General features: G+C 49.0%; 7 protein-coding genes across 7 annotated transcripts; 3 read left to right on the forward strand and 4 right to left on the reverse strand.

Moving 5' to 3' along the window:
* Positions 1-423: 423 nt before the first annotated feature.
* TGME49_248340 (GTP-binding nuclear protein ran/tc4) lies at positions 424-3,816 on the forward strand. The gene is made up of 6 exons (XM_018780857.1): positions 424-492; positions 912-1,016; positions 1,839-1,987; positions 2,317-2,439; positions 2,916-3,078; positions 3,401-3,816. Exons 1-6 carry the CDS (start codon positions 459-461, stop codon positions 3,514-3,516), a joined length of 690 nt encoding a protein of 229 aa, XP_018634995.1. The 5' UTR covers positions 424-458; the 3' UTR covers positions 3,517-3,816.
* A 1,863-nt stretch (positions 3,817-5,679) lies between these two features.
* On the forward strand, positions 5,680-8,670 carry TGME49_248350 (hypothetical protein). Its single transcript, XM_002367141.2, has 2 exons — positions 5,680-6,802; positions 7,077-8,670. The coding sequence occupies exons 1-2, from the start codon at positions 6,048-6,050 to the stop codon at positions 7,330-7,332; spliced, it is 1,011 nt and encodes a 336-aa protein (XP_002367182.2). The 5' UTR covers positions 5,680-6,047; the 3' UTR covers positions 7,333-8,670.
* On the reverse strand, positions 7,045-10,788 carry TGME49_248360 (hypothetical protein). Its single transcript, XM_002367143.2, has 4 exons — positions 10,133-10,788; positions 9,807-9,957; positions 9,374-9,459; positions 7,045-9,204 (listed from the first exon to the last, which is right to left on the reverse strand). Exons 1-4 carry the CDS (start codon positions 10,250-10,252, stop codon positions 8,818-8,820), a joined length of 744 nt encoding a protein of 247 aa, XP_002367184.1. The 5' UTR covers positions 10,253-10,788; the 3' UTR covers positions 7,045-8,817.
* TGME49_248370 (prefoldin subunit 6, putative) lies at positions 9,959-12,542 on the forward strand. The gene is made up of 4 exons (XM_002367142.2): positions 9,959-11,140; positions 11,492-11,562; positions 11,681-11,805; positions 11,895-12,542. Exons 1-4 carry the CDS (start codon positions 11,086-11,088, stop codon positions 12,013-12,015), a joined length of 372 nt encoding a protein of 123 aa, XP_002367183.1. The 5' UTR covers positions 9,959-11,085; the 3' UTR covers positions 12,016-12,542.
* TGME49_248380 (hypothetical protein) lies at positions 11,705-13,494 on the reverse strand. The gene is made up of 9 exons (XM_018780858.1): positions 13,356-13,494; positions 13,162-13,295; positions 12,963-13,104; positions 12,707-12,905; positions 12,587-12,650; positions 12,465-12,529; positions 12,352-12,409; positions 12,226-12,297; positions 11,705-12,163 (listed from the first exon to the last, which is right to left on the reverse strand). The coding sequence occupies exons 1-9, from the start codon at positions 13,413-13,415 to the stop codon at positions 12,139-12,141; spliced, it is 819 nt and encodes a 272-aa protein (XP_018634996.1). The 5' UTR covers positions 13,416-13,494; the 3' UTR covers positions 11,705-12,138.
* Positions 13,495-13,806: 312 nt separating this feature from the next.
* RPL26 (ribosomal protein RPL26) lies at positions 13,807-16,568 on the reverse strand. Its single transcript, XM_002367145.2, has 4 exons — positions 15,306-16,568; positions 14,813-14,925; positions 14,557-14,698; positions 13,807-14,454 (listed from the first exon to the last, which is right to left on the reverse strand). The coding sequence occupies exons 1-4, from the start codon at positions 15,319-15,321 to the stop codon at positions 14,300-14,302; spliced, it is 426 nt and encodes a 141-aa protein (XP_002367186.1). The 5' UTR covers positions 15,322-16,568; the 3' UTR covers positions 13,807-14,299.
* A 27-nt stretch (positions 16,569-16,595) lies between these two features.
* On the reverse strand, positions 16,596-19,916 carry TGME49_248400 (glyoxalase I, putative). Its single transcript, XM_018780859.1, has 7 exons — positions 19,836-19,916; positions 19,224-19,371; positions 18,832-18,954; positions 18,277-18,431; positions 17,818-18,103; positions 17,406-17,618; positions 16,596-17,274 (listed from the first exon to the last, which is right to left on the reverse strand). The coding sequence occupies exons 2-7, from the start codon at positions 19,359-19,361 to the stop codon at positions 17,179-17,181; spliced, it is 1,011 nt and encodes a 336-aa protein (XP_018634997.1). The 5' UTR covers positions 19,362-19,371; positions 19,836-19,916; the 3' UTR covers positions 16,596-17,178.
* Positions 19,917-19,999: the final 83 nt, after the last annotated feature.

Consider the following 19,999-nt stretch of genomic DNA (forward strand, 5'->3'; position numbering starts at 1 on the left):
TTTGTGTATCGAGCACAGCCTAACGAATCCTGTTACGAATAGCGAAGTTTCAGCATGTTAGCGGCTCCCAGTTCTAGTGGCCGGTGCTTTTGAACATCCAGGCTCGCTGTGTAGGCAGGTGATTTTTACACGCTTGGAGGGGGGTTTACGGGAAGAGGGGGGGGCACGACAGGTACGGCACTGACGAAAGAGTTGAGGCGCTTGCGCGCGAGTGGGGTGGGTGGTTTTGCTCCAGGTTCTGTCAGCACACACGACGTTCAGCCCAGAAAATCGAGGGACGGTCCTGTGGACCTGGTCGGGTGGTACTTTTGGTTACTATTGCGTCTTCAGTAGTGGTCGTTGCGACGCCTTTCTCCGCGTGCCTTTGCGGGCCTACTATGCCGAAAATTCTCTGCCCCCGTCCTGGCTTTTTTTCGCTGCACAGGTGCGCGTTCTGCTCCTGCCTCGTCGATCTTCTTATGTCAGATACTGTGTCAGGCCGTCGAGGAAACAGTGAGCAAGACCTGAAAGTAAAGGCTCAGAGTCGAGAATTGAAAGTGACAGCCTCCATCGGCGAAGCCAGGTGCAATGATTTTTACAGATCACACCGCCCGAGCGTTCCGACCGTCCCCTTGTTTCGTAAATTCCTCCAGGACAGTTTTTCTTCCTGAAGAGCTCGGAATGCTGGTTTGACATTGGATGTGGTTTTCCCAGGTGTCCGTTGTTAACAAGCTTTTTTTTCTTGTTTTTTTTGATACCCCTTCACCGGGAAAAACTCTGTCCCCAACCCTCCCCACATCGTTTCTTACCGTTCGTTTATTTGTTGCCACCATTCCTAGTTGGCGGCTACTATACATCTGGCGTAGCTTCAGCTATCCAGTTTATCCGCGTTCAACACCCCCTTTGTTTTGCCTTTCACACTCAAAAAAGAGACAAAATGGCAGCCGCCGCGGCCCAGGCAGTCCCCGAGTTCAAACTTATCCTCGTCGGCGATGGGGGTGTCGGGAAAACAACTCTCGTGAAGAGACACTTGACAGGTACGTTCTCTTTTCTGCACTATGGGGAAGAAACAACCGCGCCCCGAGGGCAAATTTCATTCAAATCAATTCTTACTGGACACGGTCGCGTGTGTGTATGGGGGAGGAAATGCGGAACCAAATGATGGTGAGGTCACCGTGTTCCAGTTCCCTCATGATTCCAAGTTGCTGTTTTGTCGAAATTAATGTGCGATTCTTGCGTGGGTCTCTCCGAATATGTATGGCCATCGATGTGTGACGACGTTTTTCTTTCCATCACGTGGGCATCTTTCGTGCGGCAAACTCTTATGTGAAGTCGCGCGCGGAATAATAACACTGATATGAAGGACCACTGTGCGTCTCTCACACAGAAGTCAGCGCACCGAAAATTCACCAGTTTCTGTGTAACGATTAGATGGACGACAAATGTTCCTTAGGTATATTTTGTCACTGGTTCCAAAACTTTCGGGAGGTGACCGCCTCTTCGTACCGTTGACGGTCGGCGGGAAGGGCATCCAGTAGATATCAAAAGTTGTGTGATGTGTGTAGTGAGCCATGCAAACTGAGGTGCTACTACATTCGCATGAGAAGCATCTTGCCGATACCAGATTGTGTAGCTTGCCCTTGGAGGATGTAGACGTGTCAGCTGTGATGCGGCGAAGCATAGGATGAACGCACAGGTAGTCGCGCGCTCGCATGCACGACCTCGTTGCTGTTTGTTTGAACGGTGTCCGTACACATACACTTGTGTCCCCGTTGTGGGTGGGTGTGTCGTGCGTGATTTTGTGTATCGACGTGTACATAGACGACATTGGCATTTCTGCGTGTCCCTGTTGCTTACAGGAGAGTTCGAGAAGAAGTACATCCCCACTCTCGGTGTTGAAGTCCACCCTCTGAAGTTTCAGACCAACTTTGGCATGATCACCTTCAATGTTTGGGATACTGCCGGTCAAGAGAAGTTTGGAGGTCTCCGCGATGGCTATTACATAAAGGTAAGGAATCTATTCTTCTCCGGCACTGCTCTAGTGTGACGAATAGTTCGCCATCCTATACACTGCTTTGCGACCGTTGCATGCGGCGCTCTTAGATAACCATGGCTGCGGATCATGAAGGCAATCCGCATGGATTCATATCGGAAAAGCGGACGACTTCGAAACAAAGATGGCGTGCAGGTTCTAGTTCGTGTATCGTAGCTCTTCCCTTCGTGGCTGTGTTAAGCTGCAGTATAACTGACATCGAGTTCCGCGTTCAACAGGAAGGCTTTTGTCTGTATTTTAGAAGCTGTGTGTTGTTCCTGGCGGACGTGATTGTGCGTTCACAGGGACAGTGTGCCATCATGATGTTCGATGTCACCGCGCGAATCACGTACAAGAACATTCCCAACTGGTACAGAGATATCACGAGGGTGTGCGAGAACATCCCGATTGTTCTTGTTGGTAACAAGGTACGCCAACAGCGCCTGGCGGTGCTGAGAACTGCAGTGCACGCGAAAAGGATCAGCGTTTGAACCAATAGAAGCAGGACTACGTGTCCTCAATTGTTTCATTATGTCTGTACACATTTCTGAAACTGTACTTCGTAGGCAGTGAACGTGTTTGTTTTCGCTGAAGTATCGCTCTGCCTTCAGGCTGAGCGTGTATGTGTGGACGATTCAAATACACTGGGCATCGCTGGGGCTTGCGCGCGTTTATATTCAAACGATGAACGGCCGTCAACGCGGAGTGCGTCGCTCTGTTACCTGATGGATTTTGTCACAGTCGTGGTCGGTTTGGGTGTGTAATCGTTGCTTTGGATGGCACAGAACACTGAGAACACAACTGTGATTGTGTGTTACAGCGCGGTTGTGAATTTCGGTGGGTTGTTGCATATAGGGAGGTACATCGGTGAACGGTTACTTTTATGGTATGTGTTTCCTGCCAGGTTGATGTCAAGGACCGCCAAGTGAAAGCCCGCCAGATTCAGTTTCACAGGAAGAGGAATCTTCAGTATTATGACATCAGCGCTCGATCCAACTACAACTTTGAAAAGCCTTTCCTGTGGCTGGCGCGGCGCCTGACAAACCAGCCAGCTCTCTCCTTTGTCGGTGAGCAATGATACTGAAACCGGAAACTACAGAGTCGGGCGACGTGATGCAACGTCTTAGGCTGTGTTCTTTTCATGAGCAATATACGAAGAATGTTGGTGCATGTATTGTGTTGAACGTTTTTCCGTAGATGTGTAGAACAGCAAGTGGTGTGTATGCGGAAGTTTTGTTCAGTTTGTGGTGGACAGCGTTTCGTTTAGCGGGATGACTGTACGTGATTATATCTAGTAGTGTCTTGCTGGTGTCCGTTGAAAGTATTTTGCGTAATACTGTCTCGAGCTGTCTTGACGGATCTCGCTATATCCTTATTTGCTTTTTGTAGGTGAGCACGCGAAAGCTCCTGAAATCCAGATTGATCCGAATCTCGTACAGGAAGCGGAGAGAGAGCTGCAAGCTGCCGTGAGCACTGCCATTGATGACGATGATGAGGACCTGTGAAGGAACTATTGGATTCAGTACTGGTGTATATCTTCTGCCATCTTGTATTCATGCCCCGACCGTGCACGAGTCTCGTGTGGTGCTAGGATGTATGAAATCTAGTCTTATTCGAGTTCTTTCAGTCTGGTTCTCTGACAGACGTGTCCTCTCTTACAATATACATCAGTATTGGTTCGTTTGTGCGGTTTTGCTGGGCCGCGAGCTACCAGTCAAAAAGGATACTGCGCAGCCGAGTTTCGTCAACTGTCAAACTGTCACTGCAGCGACCTCCCTGTGAAAAGAGTCGTTTTCCTAAGCAACCTACTTCCCCCCGTAGACAGTAGAGAAGCTGGGAGTGTGCCTAGCGTCGCAGTGGCAGGTGTCACTGCAGCGTAGAGCTAATCCCTTACCAGGATCGTGGGCATGTAGCGAAGCCCTTCCCTGAGTTGTATGATCAAGCAGTGACCCGAGCGATGAGGAGCACGACCACAGTCGTCTGTTACAGTGCGTTGGTACATATCACGAGTCGCAACACCGACACCGATGGATAACTGCCGTTCTCAAAGTATCAGATCATCACCCAATTCGAAGGTATTAATGCTGCAGAATTGTCAGAAGAAATGATGTTAGTTGTGAAGTGCTTGTCGAATTTGGAGCTAGCTGGTTCTCACCGAAATGTATTGAGGCGCCACCCGCACGTGCAGCTACGATAGATGTTTGTGCTGCCACAGCAAAGTTAGGAACGTAATGAGGGCCGAAACTTGGACCCCACAAGACGTTACGCTAGTGGGTTTGTCAGTTGCATGCAGAGTTCAGCCTACACTTTCAATATACATATTCGTCGAATGATCCTAGGACAGTGTTCCAGAGTTGTGTTACTTTCTTCGAAGAGCTAGAGTAACCTCCATCGTCTGGAAGACGACGTTTCAATGCGTCGCGCCCTACCGCCGCATATGACTTTATCTCAATGGTTGACAAGCCTCCTGTCGATCGCGACGTATTTTTGCGATCGTTGGGGTGTCCGGGCATGCATTTTGGCTTCTAGAATGGCCTGTTTCGATGTGAGATTAGTGTAGTGTAAAGCGTGTCAGTATCCGCCAGTCATTACCGTTGCTACACTGTCCAAATTACTTGCGGAGGTCACAAGAGCTGTCATTCCTGGGGAAAACATAGATGTAGGTACTTGTAAATAGGTAGTGAAGCTCAACCTCTCTGGCAATTTTTGAGATTTAGAGTCGCAGTCCATTATAGGAAAGGCTGACCGGCCACGTCCCGTCCCGAAAAAAGCGAGACTGGTGCACGCAGCAGATGGGTATGTGGGACGCGGTGTTCGTTGTTCTCCACTGCATTCAAGCACACTGTTGTCCGCTACTTTGACTTATAGGACAGGTTTCGAGTCGTCCTCTGAGAAGTGAAATGAGAGAATGGATCTTCAAAATTATAACACATTGCCAGTACAGAGTGAAGGCAGTCGAATCCAAATGCGTCATATCTAAAAGGTAGGAAGTGTTCTTGAGCCTTCTTTGAGCAGTTGAATCACTTGCGGGCCAGACTAAAGAAAATAACTAACAAAACGGGTTCGCTTGTGTTGATGTTCTGGTCATTGTCTGGACGTGGGCATTCTGGCTGCCCCGGCGGAACCGATTATTTATTTTCCAACAGCTAGTATGCTATCGCTGAAACCTAAAGAAGCCAGTCGTTCATGCCGTTCACGTGTGTTGTCAGAGTGGAATATGTCAATCGCGGTAAACTGGAAATTACCTCTCTAAACGATACACTAGATACGCAGTATTTCCACACTTGCGTGATGAGCGGTGCAGTCCCACCTACAGTGCTTAGTTCCCCTGGGATAACAAGAAGTATACGAGGGCTGAAGATGTCACTACGTCATCAATAAACGTTAGGATGACTATGTAGTATATGCGCTTAGTCTAAACTGTGAAGAGGACTCTCTGTGAGGGCAGACACGTTGGTGACACACACACACACACACAGGTACTACACCGACGCGTTCTGAGAGTTTTGGTGTTCCTTGCTTTAGGCAGTGTGCCTCTTATTTGCAAGTGAAGTGGGAAAATCTGGATGCCACTGGAATGGACTGAAGAAAAAACAAGAGACTAAATCTTCACAACTCACAATTTCAGTCTTGGCGTATGCCTGCCTCCGTGCAAGTCTCCTCTTCACGTTACTGACATTACAGTCGTTGTCTTTTTCCCGTTTCATTTTTTTTCTACATGAATGACCTCTGATACCTCCTTTCTCAATATTTACTTGAATCTTCGCCTTTTTTTATGTTGATCTGCGTCGTGCAGTCGAGTCGCGGATGTCGGCATTGGTGACAGTTTTTTCTATGTGATGCTCTTTGAGCAGGATTGGCTTCGTGTCGGTGTCAGTTTATATATCCGTCCGTGTAGCACTCAATAATAGAAATTATGCGCCGATAGCTGTATATACTTTCACCCATCGTCTTAGGTAGCTTTCTCCTGTCGTTTCATTCCGTCACATAGTCAGTCGGCAATTTAAACCACTTTCGCGAGAGTACCCCAAGAAGCATGGGGTGCGCGGTCTGTAAAGCTCGAGGGACCGTTCTAGCGTCTCCTAGAATCTTGGAACAAGACCCTAAAAACGATGGGGCCTCGCGTAGTAGCACTTGTGTCGCGACACGGCGGACAGGCAACGGCTTGGTAGAAAGCCCAATTTGTTTGACAGATGGACTGGACGACAGTCGTGTGGCCGCCCCTTTAACTGATCACGACGACAAACAGATAAGCTGCATAAAACCTGAAAAGTTCCTGATATCAAGTCCAGCTCCTCTGCCAACAGAGACTTCACACGCCATACGCGACAACGGGAGCAGTGAAAGGGGTTCGTGTCCTTCTGAATTAGACCAAGTATCTGCACATGTATCTGCTTCCGAGCCGGGGGGGACGAGTCTGTCATACCAGAAAGAAGCGAATTCGACTGAAAGAGGCGAGATTGTTGTGGCAGATGGAGCATCTACTGGACCCCAGAAAAGGAAAGCCGTCCCAGTCCGCGACGCTCCGGCTCAACACTCTGCAAACCCCACCAACGGAAAACTCACCTGCTGCAATCGTACAGACGAGCCACCAAACTGCAAGGAACTCGTTAACAGCACGCGAACCGTCACGTTCCAGGGAGCTGCGGTGACTCAGATGGAGCTTCGTTCGAGGTTCAGTACACAACGAACCAAAGAAGTCTCTTGCCCTTCGAATATTGACACGTGGACGAAAATGGCTTTCGATGCCTATGCCCAGAGTGACGTTGACTTCTCAGATGAACTTCTCGGGTGAGTAGTCGACGGGAGGAATTTCTCCCTTCGAAGGAAAAAGTTGAAACTGGAATCTTCGCAGCGACACTGGCTCACCAGCACAACCGCGGATTCCATCACACTCCAGATGTGATATATATATATATATATTTATACATACATTCATATGCACATATATAAGTTGTCTGCTTTTCTCTCTATGTGATATATACCCAGATGCACACCAATACGTAAGTCCGAAAATATCTGATGTTCGTTCTGGCGATTTTGTCGGATGTGTTGGTTCTATCAGGAAGGTACAGACGTTGTATTCTCAACTCATGGCTACAGGTGCCGAACAACGACCCAGGCCTGGATATGCCGATTTTTCAAGGACCACAGCAGTATCAGATTGTCCATGCACAACCACTGGACGCCAAATTGAGGACCTAAGCATGAAACTTCAGAGCTTCCAGCAGAAGACGGGGCGTCAACAGGCCCTCGAAGCGGTGAATCTTCCCCCCGAACACGCTAGTAGTGTCTCTGCACTGCTACCGTTGACAGGTTAGAACAGCTGCATTGATAGTCGATTTTCGGAGACGAACACTGAAGATGATTGGTTGGCGAAGACATCTGCTAGGGAGCACCAGTCATCACAGACCAAAGAAGAATCGACTTCTCTCGAGCTGTGACTGGCCACAGAGCTCACAACTCCTTCACTAAAAGAAACGATTGCGAGGAAAAACGCGTGGGTACCCGCATCTCCGCGTTTCGCACGCTGAGGCATTCAGTGACTCCAGAGCAGAGTTTTTTTCCCTCTTTCGTACTCGTATCTGTTCCCTCCTCTAGAGAAGAACGTTTTCGAACTCTCCTTTTCTGGTATGTAGCACCGCGGGAGGAGCTGGACTCTTGATGCTGAAGTTATTAACTACCAGGATACTGTAGCAGATTCTGAACGATGAAGTTCATTGACGAAAAAGCACTATTTTGCCCCCTGCCTGGGTAGTCACGGTCATCGCCCAGAAAACAAGTGCATGCGGGCGTCAAGGCATCCCTTTCGTTTCACACATGCAGTGAGGAAAGGCTTCGCACTGTCCACCATCCCTCTAATTTTTTTTTGGATGGCATTCACCGCATTTAATGTGTCCGTCGAGCACTTTCCACCTGTTTTCTCTGCTGCCGCGGGCCTCTCACGAGGATGTCGATCCACCACAAGGGCACGTCACCTTTTGTGTGACTACAGTTAATCTCGCTTTCCGCAGGTTATCTGGCAGTGTATTTAGCTGTATATCGCCGTCATTTCACTTCATCCCCTGGCAACTGGGCGACTCTTTCGTCTGGCTGTCTCCAAGAAAGCGGTAGTAAAAACATGGAGGTATGTGTACCAAGCAGGGTAAAGACTCGTTAGAATATTGTGCATTACGGAAGAATATAATGGTTCACAACGTTCCAATTTCCTGTCTTGCCACTATACCGGTCACTCTGTGTCCGCTCCTATTCCAGTGCCCGAAAAGATGAATCCTGTGACATGAATCCCGAAGACAGCTTGTCTCGGAACAGTGCCATATTTGCACCACAGCTTACAGTCCTGATGCTTTCCCTACATTGAGGATCTAAACGATGCTCAACGATTCACAGTCCGAGTGTGTGTTGTGTAACAGGGGTCGCTGTTTTCGAGCAGCCCTAACTTCAACAAAGTAAGAGACTGCGTGCTGCCCTCGGCCACCACCCAAAGCTGTCCCCCCAATTACAACATACTCACACACTGTCAACATAACATTTCAAGATTACAGAAGACCATCAACCAGCCGCCCTCCAATTTAAGTACGACTGGACCTAGACGGCAGTGGCATCCGAGAGAAACACAGAATATGTCGCGAAGGCAGATGCGGTGAACTACTCCCCGCCACACCAAGACCTTCTGTTACGAGTCACACCGCATGACCTTTGCAACATCGCAGTAGCACTCAGCTCCACAAAGATGAGCATCGGATATCAGACAGATGCGCGAACGCACACACAGCCTCATGTGTTACCGGACCACATTTGCCATCTTAAGCCATACCGGTTTTGATTAGGCGCGCATTGGGTTCCCAACTGGGCACAGGCCAACCCGATTTCTTCACCGTCGGTTGGACTTGTGAAGCGCCCCATACCTCCTCATTAGATCCGCCAACATGATGAAAGACAATATTTTTTCGAGAAGAGATACACGGGGGCAGTCCACGATATTGAAGAACTGGGCTTAAACCCGTGTCAAGTACGGGCGCGTTGAACTGTGTCACTGGCATATTTTGAGACACGCCGACGTTAAAAGACGGCAACCGGAAGATTTCAACAAGACCACCATCCGGCAGCTGGACGGGTTGCAGATTTGGAGGGAAGGCGGGAGACTTTCTAGAGCTGAAGAACTTCGCGAAATCGAAGGCTTGCATGCCCGCCTGCCAGTGACGCGATGAACACACAAAACCGTCACGGGTGATTGGTCAGGTCATGCAACACTTGTCGGCTCTACAAGCGACGAGCCACCTGAATGTACAGAGAGGCTACTTTACAGATAAAGAGTCTCTTTCAAGTGAAACTGGCAACCTGGTTGTCATGCTTCCTCACCTCCAGCAGTTCAGCCAGCGTAGGCGGAGCGGGGGTGACGGCGTAAGAATCGTCATGCTCCTCGTTCTTCTCCAAAGATTCATCCTCTGTAGAAAGCAGCACCGTGGTGCCAACGCATCCGCCAACCTTATCTTCGTGACTGAATGTATGGTGCGAATGGAGGCGCACCAGGATGGGCGGAGAGATTCGCTGGCTGCTCTGTCAGCCACCACCGTATGAATCCCGGAAACACTCTCCGGAACACACCTGCGAAGTGTGTCTTGTCCAAGAAAGCAGATGAATTCTACGCGTTTAACAAATCGAAAAATTAGGGTTCACTTCCTACAACTGCCCCGAGGTGATGAATGGCGGCTTAACTACGTAGCACTTGCTACAAGGCACGTCAGAAAAGTCGTGCTGCGCCTACTATGTCATCGGATGAAGCTAACAGTACCTGTTGTGCTTGGTCTGTGTGTGACCTCCAAGGCTGCTTTGGTCGTCAGACCAAGCGCAGAGTCCTCTGCTGTCGTTTGCTCATCCGTCCGAACTTGGTCCATGCTGATGTCGTATTGACAATCGTTGATCGGCACTTCGTAGCCTTCAATCTACACACAGACGCAGGAATCACAGTTGGGGAGCAATGATGCCTACATCAACGCTGGATATAGAGTCTTCCTAGAATAATCGTACGTAATGCCACGCTGACCTGAAGTACTGAAAGCACGTCATGAAACATATGAGCCTTTCGAATTGCGGAATTCGACACAACACCTCACCGACCTCATTTGATCTGACATCGAGCATGGTCTCGGCCGACGCCTCTTGCTGCGCCATCATCTCTTCACTGCCTTCAAAATGGTCGGAGATCGCGTCGGAGGAAAATTCGCGTTGCACGTCCATGCTGTTAGCACGGAAGGGAAGAAGTCACCAGTGGTCGAAAGGGATGAGTACGCAAAACGCTATACAACGTCACCGACACGCTCCGAGGATTGTGACCAAGGGGACAAAACCGCGAAAGTTCGAAAACAGAACAACGCAAGGGGAACACGGAGAAGAAAGTATCCGTGAAAGCAGATAATAGGGGGTGATATTCCCGTCAACGGTTGCTATACAGGAGTGAGAATAACATATTTGTGGCGCACCCGACCCTGGGACGTTGCTAAGCTAGCGGAAGACGAATGAAGCGGGATAAAAGACAATAACCGCACAGTCGTCCGACAGCCCGTTTTCAACTCGACCGGCACGCGGGGTCCCCCGGGGGGCGTGGCAGACGAGGCAGCAGCGGCAGCGAGTGACTGTTGTAGTTTTCGAAAGAGACACCGTCCGCACGAAAAACGGTCGCTCTGCCCTTCCGCTATTTTGTTGCTCAGCTGTTCGATGACTGCTGAAGTCACGAAGGGTAGTGTTAAAGGTGTGGTGTTTCGACTGTCATGAATGGCCGTGGCCTGGCCGTGGTTGCGAGCTGAAACCGGTGGTGCATGCATCGAGTAAAACGTCTTTTGGCGTAGGCTGGGCGCACTCACATGCAACCAGTAGGGGGAGGCAGTGTTGTAGGCAGATCCGCAAACATCGTTTTTTTTTAAACGCCCGCGCGAACTGCGATACCTGTGCGAAGCGTGCAGCTTCAGACACTTATGGACGTTCTGCAAGTTACCACCTCCAATTTAATTTCTGTTGTGGAACACTAGTCCGTTGTGGCCGTGGATGAAACAGAACGGACCGATTCAGGCAACATGTCACAGGAGCAGTTGACAGAGGCGATGCGAGAGTTCGATCGCCTCATCGGGAGTGAGCGCTGAAGACACGCATACTCGCGACAACCTTCTTCAACAGATATAAATATTGTGTTTGCTTTTCATGGTGACACAGGAGAGGAGTCCTGTGAAGCTATTTGTTGGTCTCTTGCCGCTGACAGACTCTGTTAAGACATGCTCACACACGCGTCACCGATCTAACAGCTAGAGCTTTCAGTTAGGCGGCTTACACTTCTTGCTCCTGAGCAAATGCTTTTTTCTATGATTTCCCGCGAGTTCTCTGCATTTGTTGATGGTCACGGCACACCTCGGTCCGTCCAAGTGTTTCCGCTGTTGCGTTTAAAATAGTGAACGGCATTCGTCCATGTTTGGTGCTGTCTCCCAGAGATGGAAGAGAACCTCCAGATGAGGAATAAGCTAATGACACAACAGAACGAGAACGAAGGAGTTGCGAAGGTGAGGTCCTGGGCGGAACGTTCATGGTTTAGTCTCTTGTGCGAATACGCAGGGGTTGCCTTTCTGAGAGCCGGCAAACTGAAGAGAAACGATCCTTTGTTGCGTTCGTCTTTTTCAGGAACTGGGCCAGCTCCAGGACGACTCAGTGCTGTACAAAATTGTAGGACCAGTGCTTGTTAGACAAAACCGAGAAGACGCAACGGCGACCGTGAACAAACGACTGGACTACATACGAGGAGAACTGTAAGTCGACCTCTCGGAGTTTCATGCCGATTATACATACGTTAATGCTTTTATACATCTCTTGACGGTGCTTTCTTGTCTCTCATCAGGCAGCGGTGTGACAAGCTTGATTCGGACATGAAAGCGCAATTAAAGGAGGCCACCCAGCGGATCGAGACCCTTCAAAAGAAGATGTTGGATCGGGAGAAACAGAGGAGTGGAAGGATTTGAAACCGGGAATTGGCAGACACATGCGTACTCACGTAATTTCAACTGGACAGGGTTTATTTCAGTTAAGCACTCGTCGAGGGAATCAATATTGTTGACACAGTGGCTTGTGGGGATTTTGCAGTGTCACTGGCCGACAAGGGGTCTGAACCTGTAGGGCAAGCAGCAGTCGTTTTTACGAACATAACCTGCTGTGCAGGCAGAGAATCTTACTGCTCTGGTGCTCCAGCCAATTCGTCAAAACTCATACATTTGTTCATAATAAAAGTGATGATAATCCAGATGCTGGGAAGCAGTCCATTCGTACTGCCACATGGAGAGAGGTCATGCCAAGCTCACCCGTATAACTGGAACAGGGCAAGGAGACCAAGTACGCCAGCAAAGGCAAGCTTTACAGCTGTAGAATTTTTCTTTCCTTCCGCTCTAACCGCTTTTCTAGACTTTTAACTTACGCCTCTTTTGCATTTTCACCAGCGCGGTCACTTCCTCTTGTTGCTGATGTGTGAGGTTCTGCGCTCTGACAACACGGGTTCACTACGAATAACACCATCTACAAATTGAAAGAGGTGCTTACTCAGGCGGTAGTTCACCGGCACTGAGTTCTTCTGTTTCTCCCTCCGTCTGATTGAGGTGGGGGACTGAAGCAAAAAGAAACCTGTCGCGCGACCTCGACACCATGACCTATTGGGCATACCAAAGGGAATGTCTTCGTAATTGGGAATCCCAGGCATCTTGGGAAGAGACGGAATTTCCATCTCCGGCATTTTCAATTCAGGTAACGTAGAATGCTGCAAGATTTGGATAAGCATTGCGTGTTGGTCCGCTTCGGAAATATATGAGGTGATGGGGTTTCGGAAGTGCGGTAGCTTGTCCAGCTGCGTGAACCCTTCACTCTGCATCGGACACATAATCCTGCGCTAAATATTCACATAAAAAGGTCAGTCACTTACGACGCCGGCAGGTGCCTTCGGTAGGGCTTGGACAACGTTGGCGAAGCTTAGAACGGTGATTACCAAAAAAGAAAGGCACGCAAGATACGTTGCAAGGTAGATAGTTTCCACACATTGATTGCGTCGCCACAGGCCCCAGGTTCTGAGATTTGGAAGCTAGGTACCGGCCCCTCGTATTAAAAATGAAATCTTATCTCACCCAAGCAGCGCACTCGCTATGTTCGTCAGCAGCATAAAGTATGCTGCGCCGTGGAGACTGGGCCGAAGGTAGCCCAAGGCCAAGTAAAGCGACACCCCAGTGAGAATCTGAACGAACGCGATCACGACGAGGCCCTGTACGCCAATTAGTTGTCACGATCTAAATAATGCCCTCGTCTTACATGTCTGTCTTACACTCCTAATGGACAGAAATCCCAGGAAGCTTCTGGCCTTGAAGTCACTAGCGAGCTCCATCTTGTCAAAGAAGAAACAAACGAACTGTGGAGCTTCTCAATTGGGAATGCCCCGAAATCCCTTTCGTTTTGAAGATGTGGAGGTTCAGTGTTCCACCGAATTGAATTGCAGGGTGGAATTGCAGTGTCTGTACAGTTGTCTTATTTTGTGCGGATGACTGTGCCAAAGCTAATGGCGGAAGATAAGGAAGTCCAGGCTACACTGTATTACAGATGCCGCTTGCTGCACATTCACGCGCACAGTACCTCACTGTGCTCGGAAAACTATCACCAGTTTCACTTTCTCTTACGTAATGGACCTGAGCGGCGGCAGTGGACTTTACGCTGCCTGACTACAATGTGTATGATACAGATGACGGAGTCTGCAGAAAAGCTACTACAGTGGGAAAGAGCGCGTGGCAAAAGCGATTGAACGTAATGAATAACTGGACCGTGAATCGGAGAAACCCTGCAAGCTTACATGACATCCCACTGATTACGACTGCTGCTCAACAGGCAATGGTATTTGTGGACATATCGTTGCCAAAGGCAGCAGCGTTTTCCTCTCTCGCACGCTTCTGTGTACTTCACTGACCGTAGTGACAGACAGACCAGTCATAGGGTCAGCGACAAAGTGATGAGGGACCGAAGAAAGAAAAGCTGGGCCAAGCACCGCCGATATGCTGGGAACTGACCATATCAGCACAGTCGAATTTGGCTTGTCTTTGTCCCACGCCTGCGCGTCTACCAGAAACAGAGTTGAAAGCCTTTATGTGCAAAGTTAGACCAGAGTCACTTAATACTCATCCGAAATAAAGACAGATTCGCACGGTCTGCGTAAATGCGATGCCACACCATCCCCCGATCGCGTCACACACAAAACGAGACATCGTTTCTGCAACGCAGTCAGTCGACTTGAGACATTGCCACATCCTTTTCGGTATACTTGCCCTTGGTGGTCGCCCTGCTTTTTCTCTCCAGCAGAGCCTTCCGGTCTTTGTCCAGCTTGGCTTTCGTGATCACCACCTTGCTAGGGTGGATGCCGATCGTTACGGTTTCGCCTGCAACATAACCCAAAAAACACCATTCACCACACGCATGAAGGCCTCGCAAAAAAAAGGGGCCCTCTCCCTTTGTTCTATCAAAACATCCGCAAAACTTACCGTTAGCCTTGTCACGCGTGACGCGCTCGATATGGATGACCCATTTCTTTCTGTAAACCTTTGTCACCTTGCCCTCACGATCGTGATGATGGCCTCTGACAACCATGACTTCATCATCCTTGCGAATGGGCAAGGATCGGACCTGCAAATACAAAAGCCGCCCAACTATACACAATGGAGAGGAGCGTGACTTCTCTTCTTCATGCTGCATAGTACTATTTATAGCACGCTAATGCCACATTTCACGGTAACTTACATTGTACTTCTTCCTCAGTTCCTTGCACAGCGGGGCCGTCATGATCTTGCGACGAACACTGGAAGGCGCTGAAAAGTGCGCCTTTCTGGACTTCCTCCTAGAGGAGCTGACTTCTGAAACGCACACAACAATCGCAATTCTTGGAACAGCGAACATGGATAGCAGAGTTGCGCCGCAAAAAATCTTCGGAACGAAGCATCAAAATATATCACATAAAACAGTACCAGTGCAGTTGTAACTGGGCAAACGTGACAGGAGACAAAGTTACTTTTGCTTATGTCAGGGGTGGCACGACCGTTGAGAGGAATGAACTACACCAATTACAGCGAACTGGTATGCGAGGGCAAAACACTTGGGTGTTCCGGCGTGATAGAGAAAACAACCTTCTTGGTCCACCAGAAAAGCAAAAGCCGTAGCCAGGTGACAGAAACAACCTTACGACACCAGACAAAAAATCCATGAAACCCCAGCAAGCAACCACTGCCGTACTTACGAGAGCTGAACTTCATCTTGCGTTCGACTTTCTCTTGTCAACCTGCGAACGGGATCCCAGAACTTCTTCCCAGCCGAGAAGAAAAAGGCGATTCCGCGCAAAAAAAACCTAACAGACCGGTAATCGACAGAAGTAAGAAGGAAAAGTGGAAAGCTGTGATCACGCGCCCACCCCACAGGTCCTGTCCGCAATAATGGGCGGAGCAGCCATCGGTTAGACTGACTGCATGCAACCAGAGTAAATTTAGCGGTTAGCAGCGACCGTCTTCGAACGTGCAAAGACGTACCTCCATCGACGTCTAAGTGAGTACCGCTGTGTCCCCACTATTAAACGTCACTATATGAACTGCGTCGTTCCTCGCAAGCCTGCCAAAAAACAAGCTCTAAACGAAGCTGAGAACATCTGTATTCCGGGAGGGCATGCTTATGAAGAAACACTTACGGGCGACTGGGCTTTGGCGTTTTCGTGTAGTAAAAATCCGTGGTTCCGTGTATCCTCGGAGATTACCTATAGCCACGGAGACATCCGGGGGCGGTCGAACAGATCCCGTCTCGAAGGTTCATTTATTAAAAGTATCGCATATGCAAGAGACAAACCACAAGCTCTGCAGAGCAAAACCTTTGCTGAGACTCAACTGCGGCGCCCCGAACAACTCCGCACCGCATCTCTGCCAGTACACCACGTCATGCCAAAGCAAGGGTCCAGCTCTAGAGAGCGACAAAAGCGTTTGTCGACCCTCCTCGTTCACGCCTGGGTGTCCGAATCAACCATAAACCGGGCTCAAAGCATACATTACTTGTTTTCGGTTTCACAAATAGAGCATTTCTGCTTTTTAGGCTTCCCGCCGTGGTCTCGCTTTGCACTTCAACATGTTATGTTGATACGCAGCAGCGGTGTAGCGATGATTTGAGGTACAGGCTGCAAGTACCGTGCAGTGTGGTGGAAGCAGGTGGGGAACTGCTAAAGAACCAAAGCCATATACACTCACTGAGTCGACCCAAAGAGGTGAAGTCGTGTCTTTCGTCACCTTGCCTTTACAACATTAGTCTTTCGCGTTTGCCCTCTAGTTTCTCAATGACACTTCTCAGCACTTTTTGGAGACAACACGGGTCTCTAATTCGTAATTGTTTTCTGTTCTATTTCATCCGTCTTGAATTGCATCTGACCGGGTCTTCTGATCAAATTTTGAGTGCGCTACACTAGGAGGGATTTTCTTCCTGTGTGTATAAACCTGATGTGCTGCGACGCGGAAATGGGAAGCTCTTTAGAATCCGAAACTGCACGCCGGCACCACAGCTGCTATTCTTCTTTTGCCGGGCAATCCATGAGCACGCCGTGGTAATAAACAATTGCCGATGCATTAGCTAAGCGCGATCTCTATTTCGGCTCGACTTTGTGGTTCGCCAACCACTCATGGTTTGTGTGATCACAATAAGCCTTGCAAACACTTAATAAACTCAAATCACTACTTAACAACATCGTCGCAAGCGATCTTAGTACGGCGACTATAAATGCCGTCATAATTAGATCGTACATGTCTGACTTGCGAATTCAAACAACACGGCGTGTCTCTCGACAAGCAAGGCTGGACTTAGCAAGTGCCCTGGGGAAAATGAACGCCCTCATTAAGGATGTAGCACATCACGGTAGAAGAATTCTACTCTCATCAGTCTGCAGTGTTCCTGCGTCGCACACGAAATACTCGTCGATCGAACTTGTTTGGTAACCTCCGTGAACGGCGCCAGAGACACCATCTCCGGCTTGCAGCCGAAGACACACCGCTGTTGGAGGCGTGTGTCTGATTGCCATTCCTAGAAGCTCCCACTCCATATACAGTGCCCGGTGGTCCGTTTCCGTCGCGAGATCTGACGCATTACTTCTTTGAAAGGAACGAAACCCCACGCTGAATCAGCTCGATGCTATATCCATCTGGGTCGTAAATGAAAGCGAGACCCCGCATACTGCCTTCCTGCAAATACATTTCAACAGGCACGTCACAGGAGCACGCAAAAAGCTCTGTCTCTTCACTGAAAGCAAACTACGAGTCAAACACTCATTGATTCAGAAAAGTCCTTTCTGCTATACAAACAGTAACCTTACCTCTGGCTTCTTTCGGAAAGCAACACCTGCCGCGTTCAATTCCTTGCATGCTCCTTCCAGGTCATCGCAGAGGAAGCCGATATGTCCGTACCCTTGGGGCTTGTCATTCCCGTTGTGATACCGGAAGCCGGGATCCTGTTCAGTGCCGTGATTGTGTGTGAGCTCTAATACTGGCTGCCACATATTTTTGACGTATATTCGCGCCTCGTCGCTCTGCAACCAAACACACAAAATATCTCATTTCAAGTTGAACTCGTATAGATCAGAATGCTCGCCGTTTGTTGCAATGGCACTTCTGAAGTGTGGTTCCTAGCCTCAAACAGTTTCACGAGCCATGATTCTCAAGCATCGTGTCAGAGACGTGATAAACGCTTCTGACAAGCAGAATGCTCTACAGTGATTGTGCCCTTACTTTTGGGTCTGGAAGCTCAACATCTGGCGATATGCAAGCCAGAAAGTACAAAGAAAAATCGTCAAAGTGGCTTTCGCGCACGAGCCGCATACCAAGTTTTCCCGTGTAGAACGGGAGTGACTCAGACGGATCTTTGATCCGAATCATCGTCTGAGATAAATTGTACTCCTCTCTTAGAGGGGAATGCGGTGCCCGAGAAACCAATTCTATCCAGTATCCATCTGGATCGAGAACAAACGCGATATTCCTCATTTTCCCCTCCTCCGGCCGCTTTTGAAACTTGACTCTGCACACCAATCGCATGGAACACACACGCGCTTCTGACTCACGCAAGATTCAGACTTTCTCTTCACTATTCGCATGGGAGGATCCAGAAACACCAGTCTTTACTACGTGTGACCGGCAAGCCAGGAATAAAATGCTAGCCTCTCGCACCCTTCACTTCTACGTAGAACGTACCCGTTCTGTTCCAGCTTTTCGCACGCTGCTTGGACGTTTTCCGTGTTGAAAGCGATATGACCAAAACCTCGATGGGGCTCCACGTTGCCATGGTTGACATGAAAGGATGGGTCGTTCTCAGTTCCGTGATTGTGAGTGAGCTCCAAGCACGTCCCCTGACAGTCCAAATTCCACGCAACCAGAACCTTACAAACTTGTTTATCACGTTTGTAAGTCGTTGCGTGACGCCAGCACAGTACGCTGGTGACAGCTTGGAAAACAAAAAGTACGAACAGGAGACGAAAGTGGCAACTGATTGTCGGATGGGCTTCCTTGAGACGTCTCTGCTTGTAACATATATCTACTCTGTTATAGCTTAGAATAGGTTGTGTCGAAAGGAAAAAAACACGTATAGCAGTGAATGAATAATGAACTGGCTTCCTGACTGGAGAACACATCTTTGCTTATCCGCTCGAATCGAGCCCACAAGGCGACCGAACAGAAGGTATCCCATCAATCACCGGCCTTCCTAGACCGCCGCTAGTATGCATGCAAGAAACCTCCCTCATCGCTTACCTTCATGCTCCACAGATAACGCTCGCTTTCTTCTCCGTTTCCGCTTGGCACGTGTTCACTGTCGTGAGGCCGCTCCAAAAAATACAGCGAGAACTTGTTTTCAGGGAAATGATACGAGTGAATCTGAAGCACATTGCATTTATGGAACATCTGAATTCTTCTGTTCCCAACCTCCCAATATGAATGATTTCAAGCAGCACGAAGGTTTCATGGTGAAGCAGATCAAGAAAGCCAACAGCGCAAAAGCAGGCGAAGTTTAATGGTTGACGGTGCTACAGCGTATAACTGCCAAAAACAGGGCAGCGGTCGACTACTCTGGAAATCTGGCTTCGCATTACTGAGCAGTTGATGGAGTGTCAGCACAGTGTAAGACAAAAAGATCATCCACTTACGCATTTCATCCCAAAGTTCTTTTCGTAGAAAGGCAGAGACGCTGCTGGGTCCTTAATCCGAAGCATTGTCTGTTGCCACCAGAAGCCATATTTGAGGCCAATGGACCCATCGGAAGAGGTGGGCAAACTTCTGGACATCTTGAAACACCTGTAAAAGATGCGAGTGTGGTATGTACCAGATGATATCGACACAAAAGCCAATGCGCTCTCTCAATCATAAACACACAAGCATCCACCCTCTGTAACGCACTTCCTTCCCTCAATAATTTGAGCTCATAAAGCGTACACCTTTCGACCCATAAGCTCACAAAATTGAAAACAAATGGCTCACATCGGTCCACTAACACGAGACGTAATAGCAGATTCTGGAAGTTTTCTGAGGACAGGAAAATCACAACGCGACTCAACGAGCGCCGCAGGGCCTCATTGTGGACATAAACACTTATGTAGTTGGTTGCCTGCCACTGCGACGAGAAAAAAAGCATGAACACCGAAGGTTACAACGAAATTTTCTACGGGACACCTGTCAGCAGCTTGAGGCTTCGGATTTCCAAACAGTAGATTATGACAGCGCAGCTACGACACTTCGCCGTCCTCCTACGGAAGACGGACCTTAATCAGGAAGAGCAGTGGACGGCAAGGTTTCTAAAGCTTTGTCAAATACAACACTGGCCTGCAAAAACATTTACCTCCGTAAAGTCGGTATTCTGAAGAAGGCTGCCAGTTGGCACTATACGCCAGTGCATGCAAAGGGGGGTCATGCAAAAGAAAAAGTC

Source organism: Toxoplasma gondii, chromosome XII, assembly GCF_000006565.2.
Source record: "Toxoplasma gondii ME49 chromosome XII, whole genome shotgun sequence".
NCBI lineage: Eukaryota > Apicomplexa > Conoidasida > Eucoccidiorida > Sarcocystidae > Toxoplasma > Toxoplasma gondii.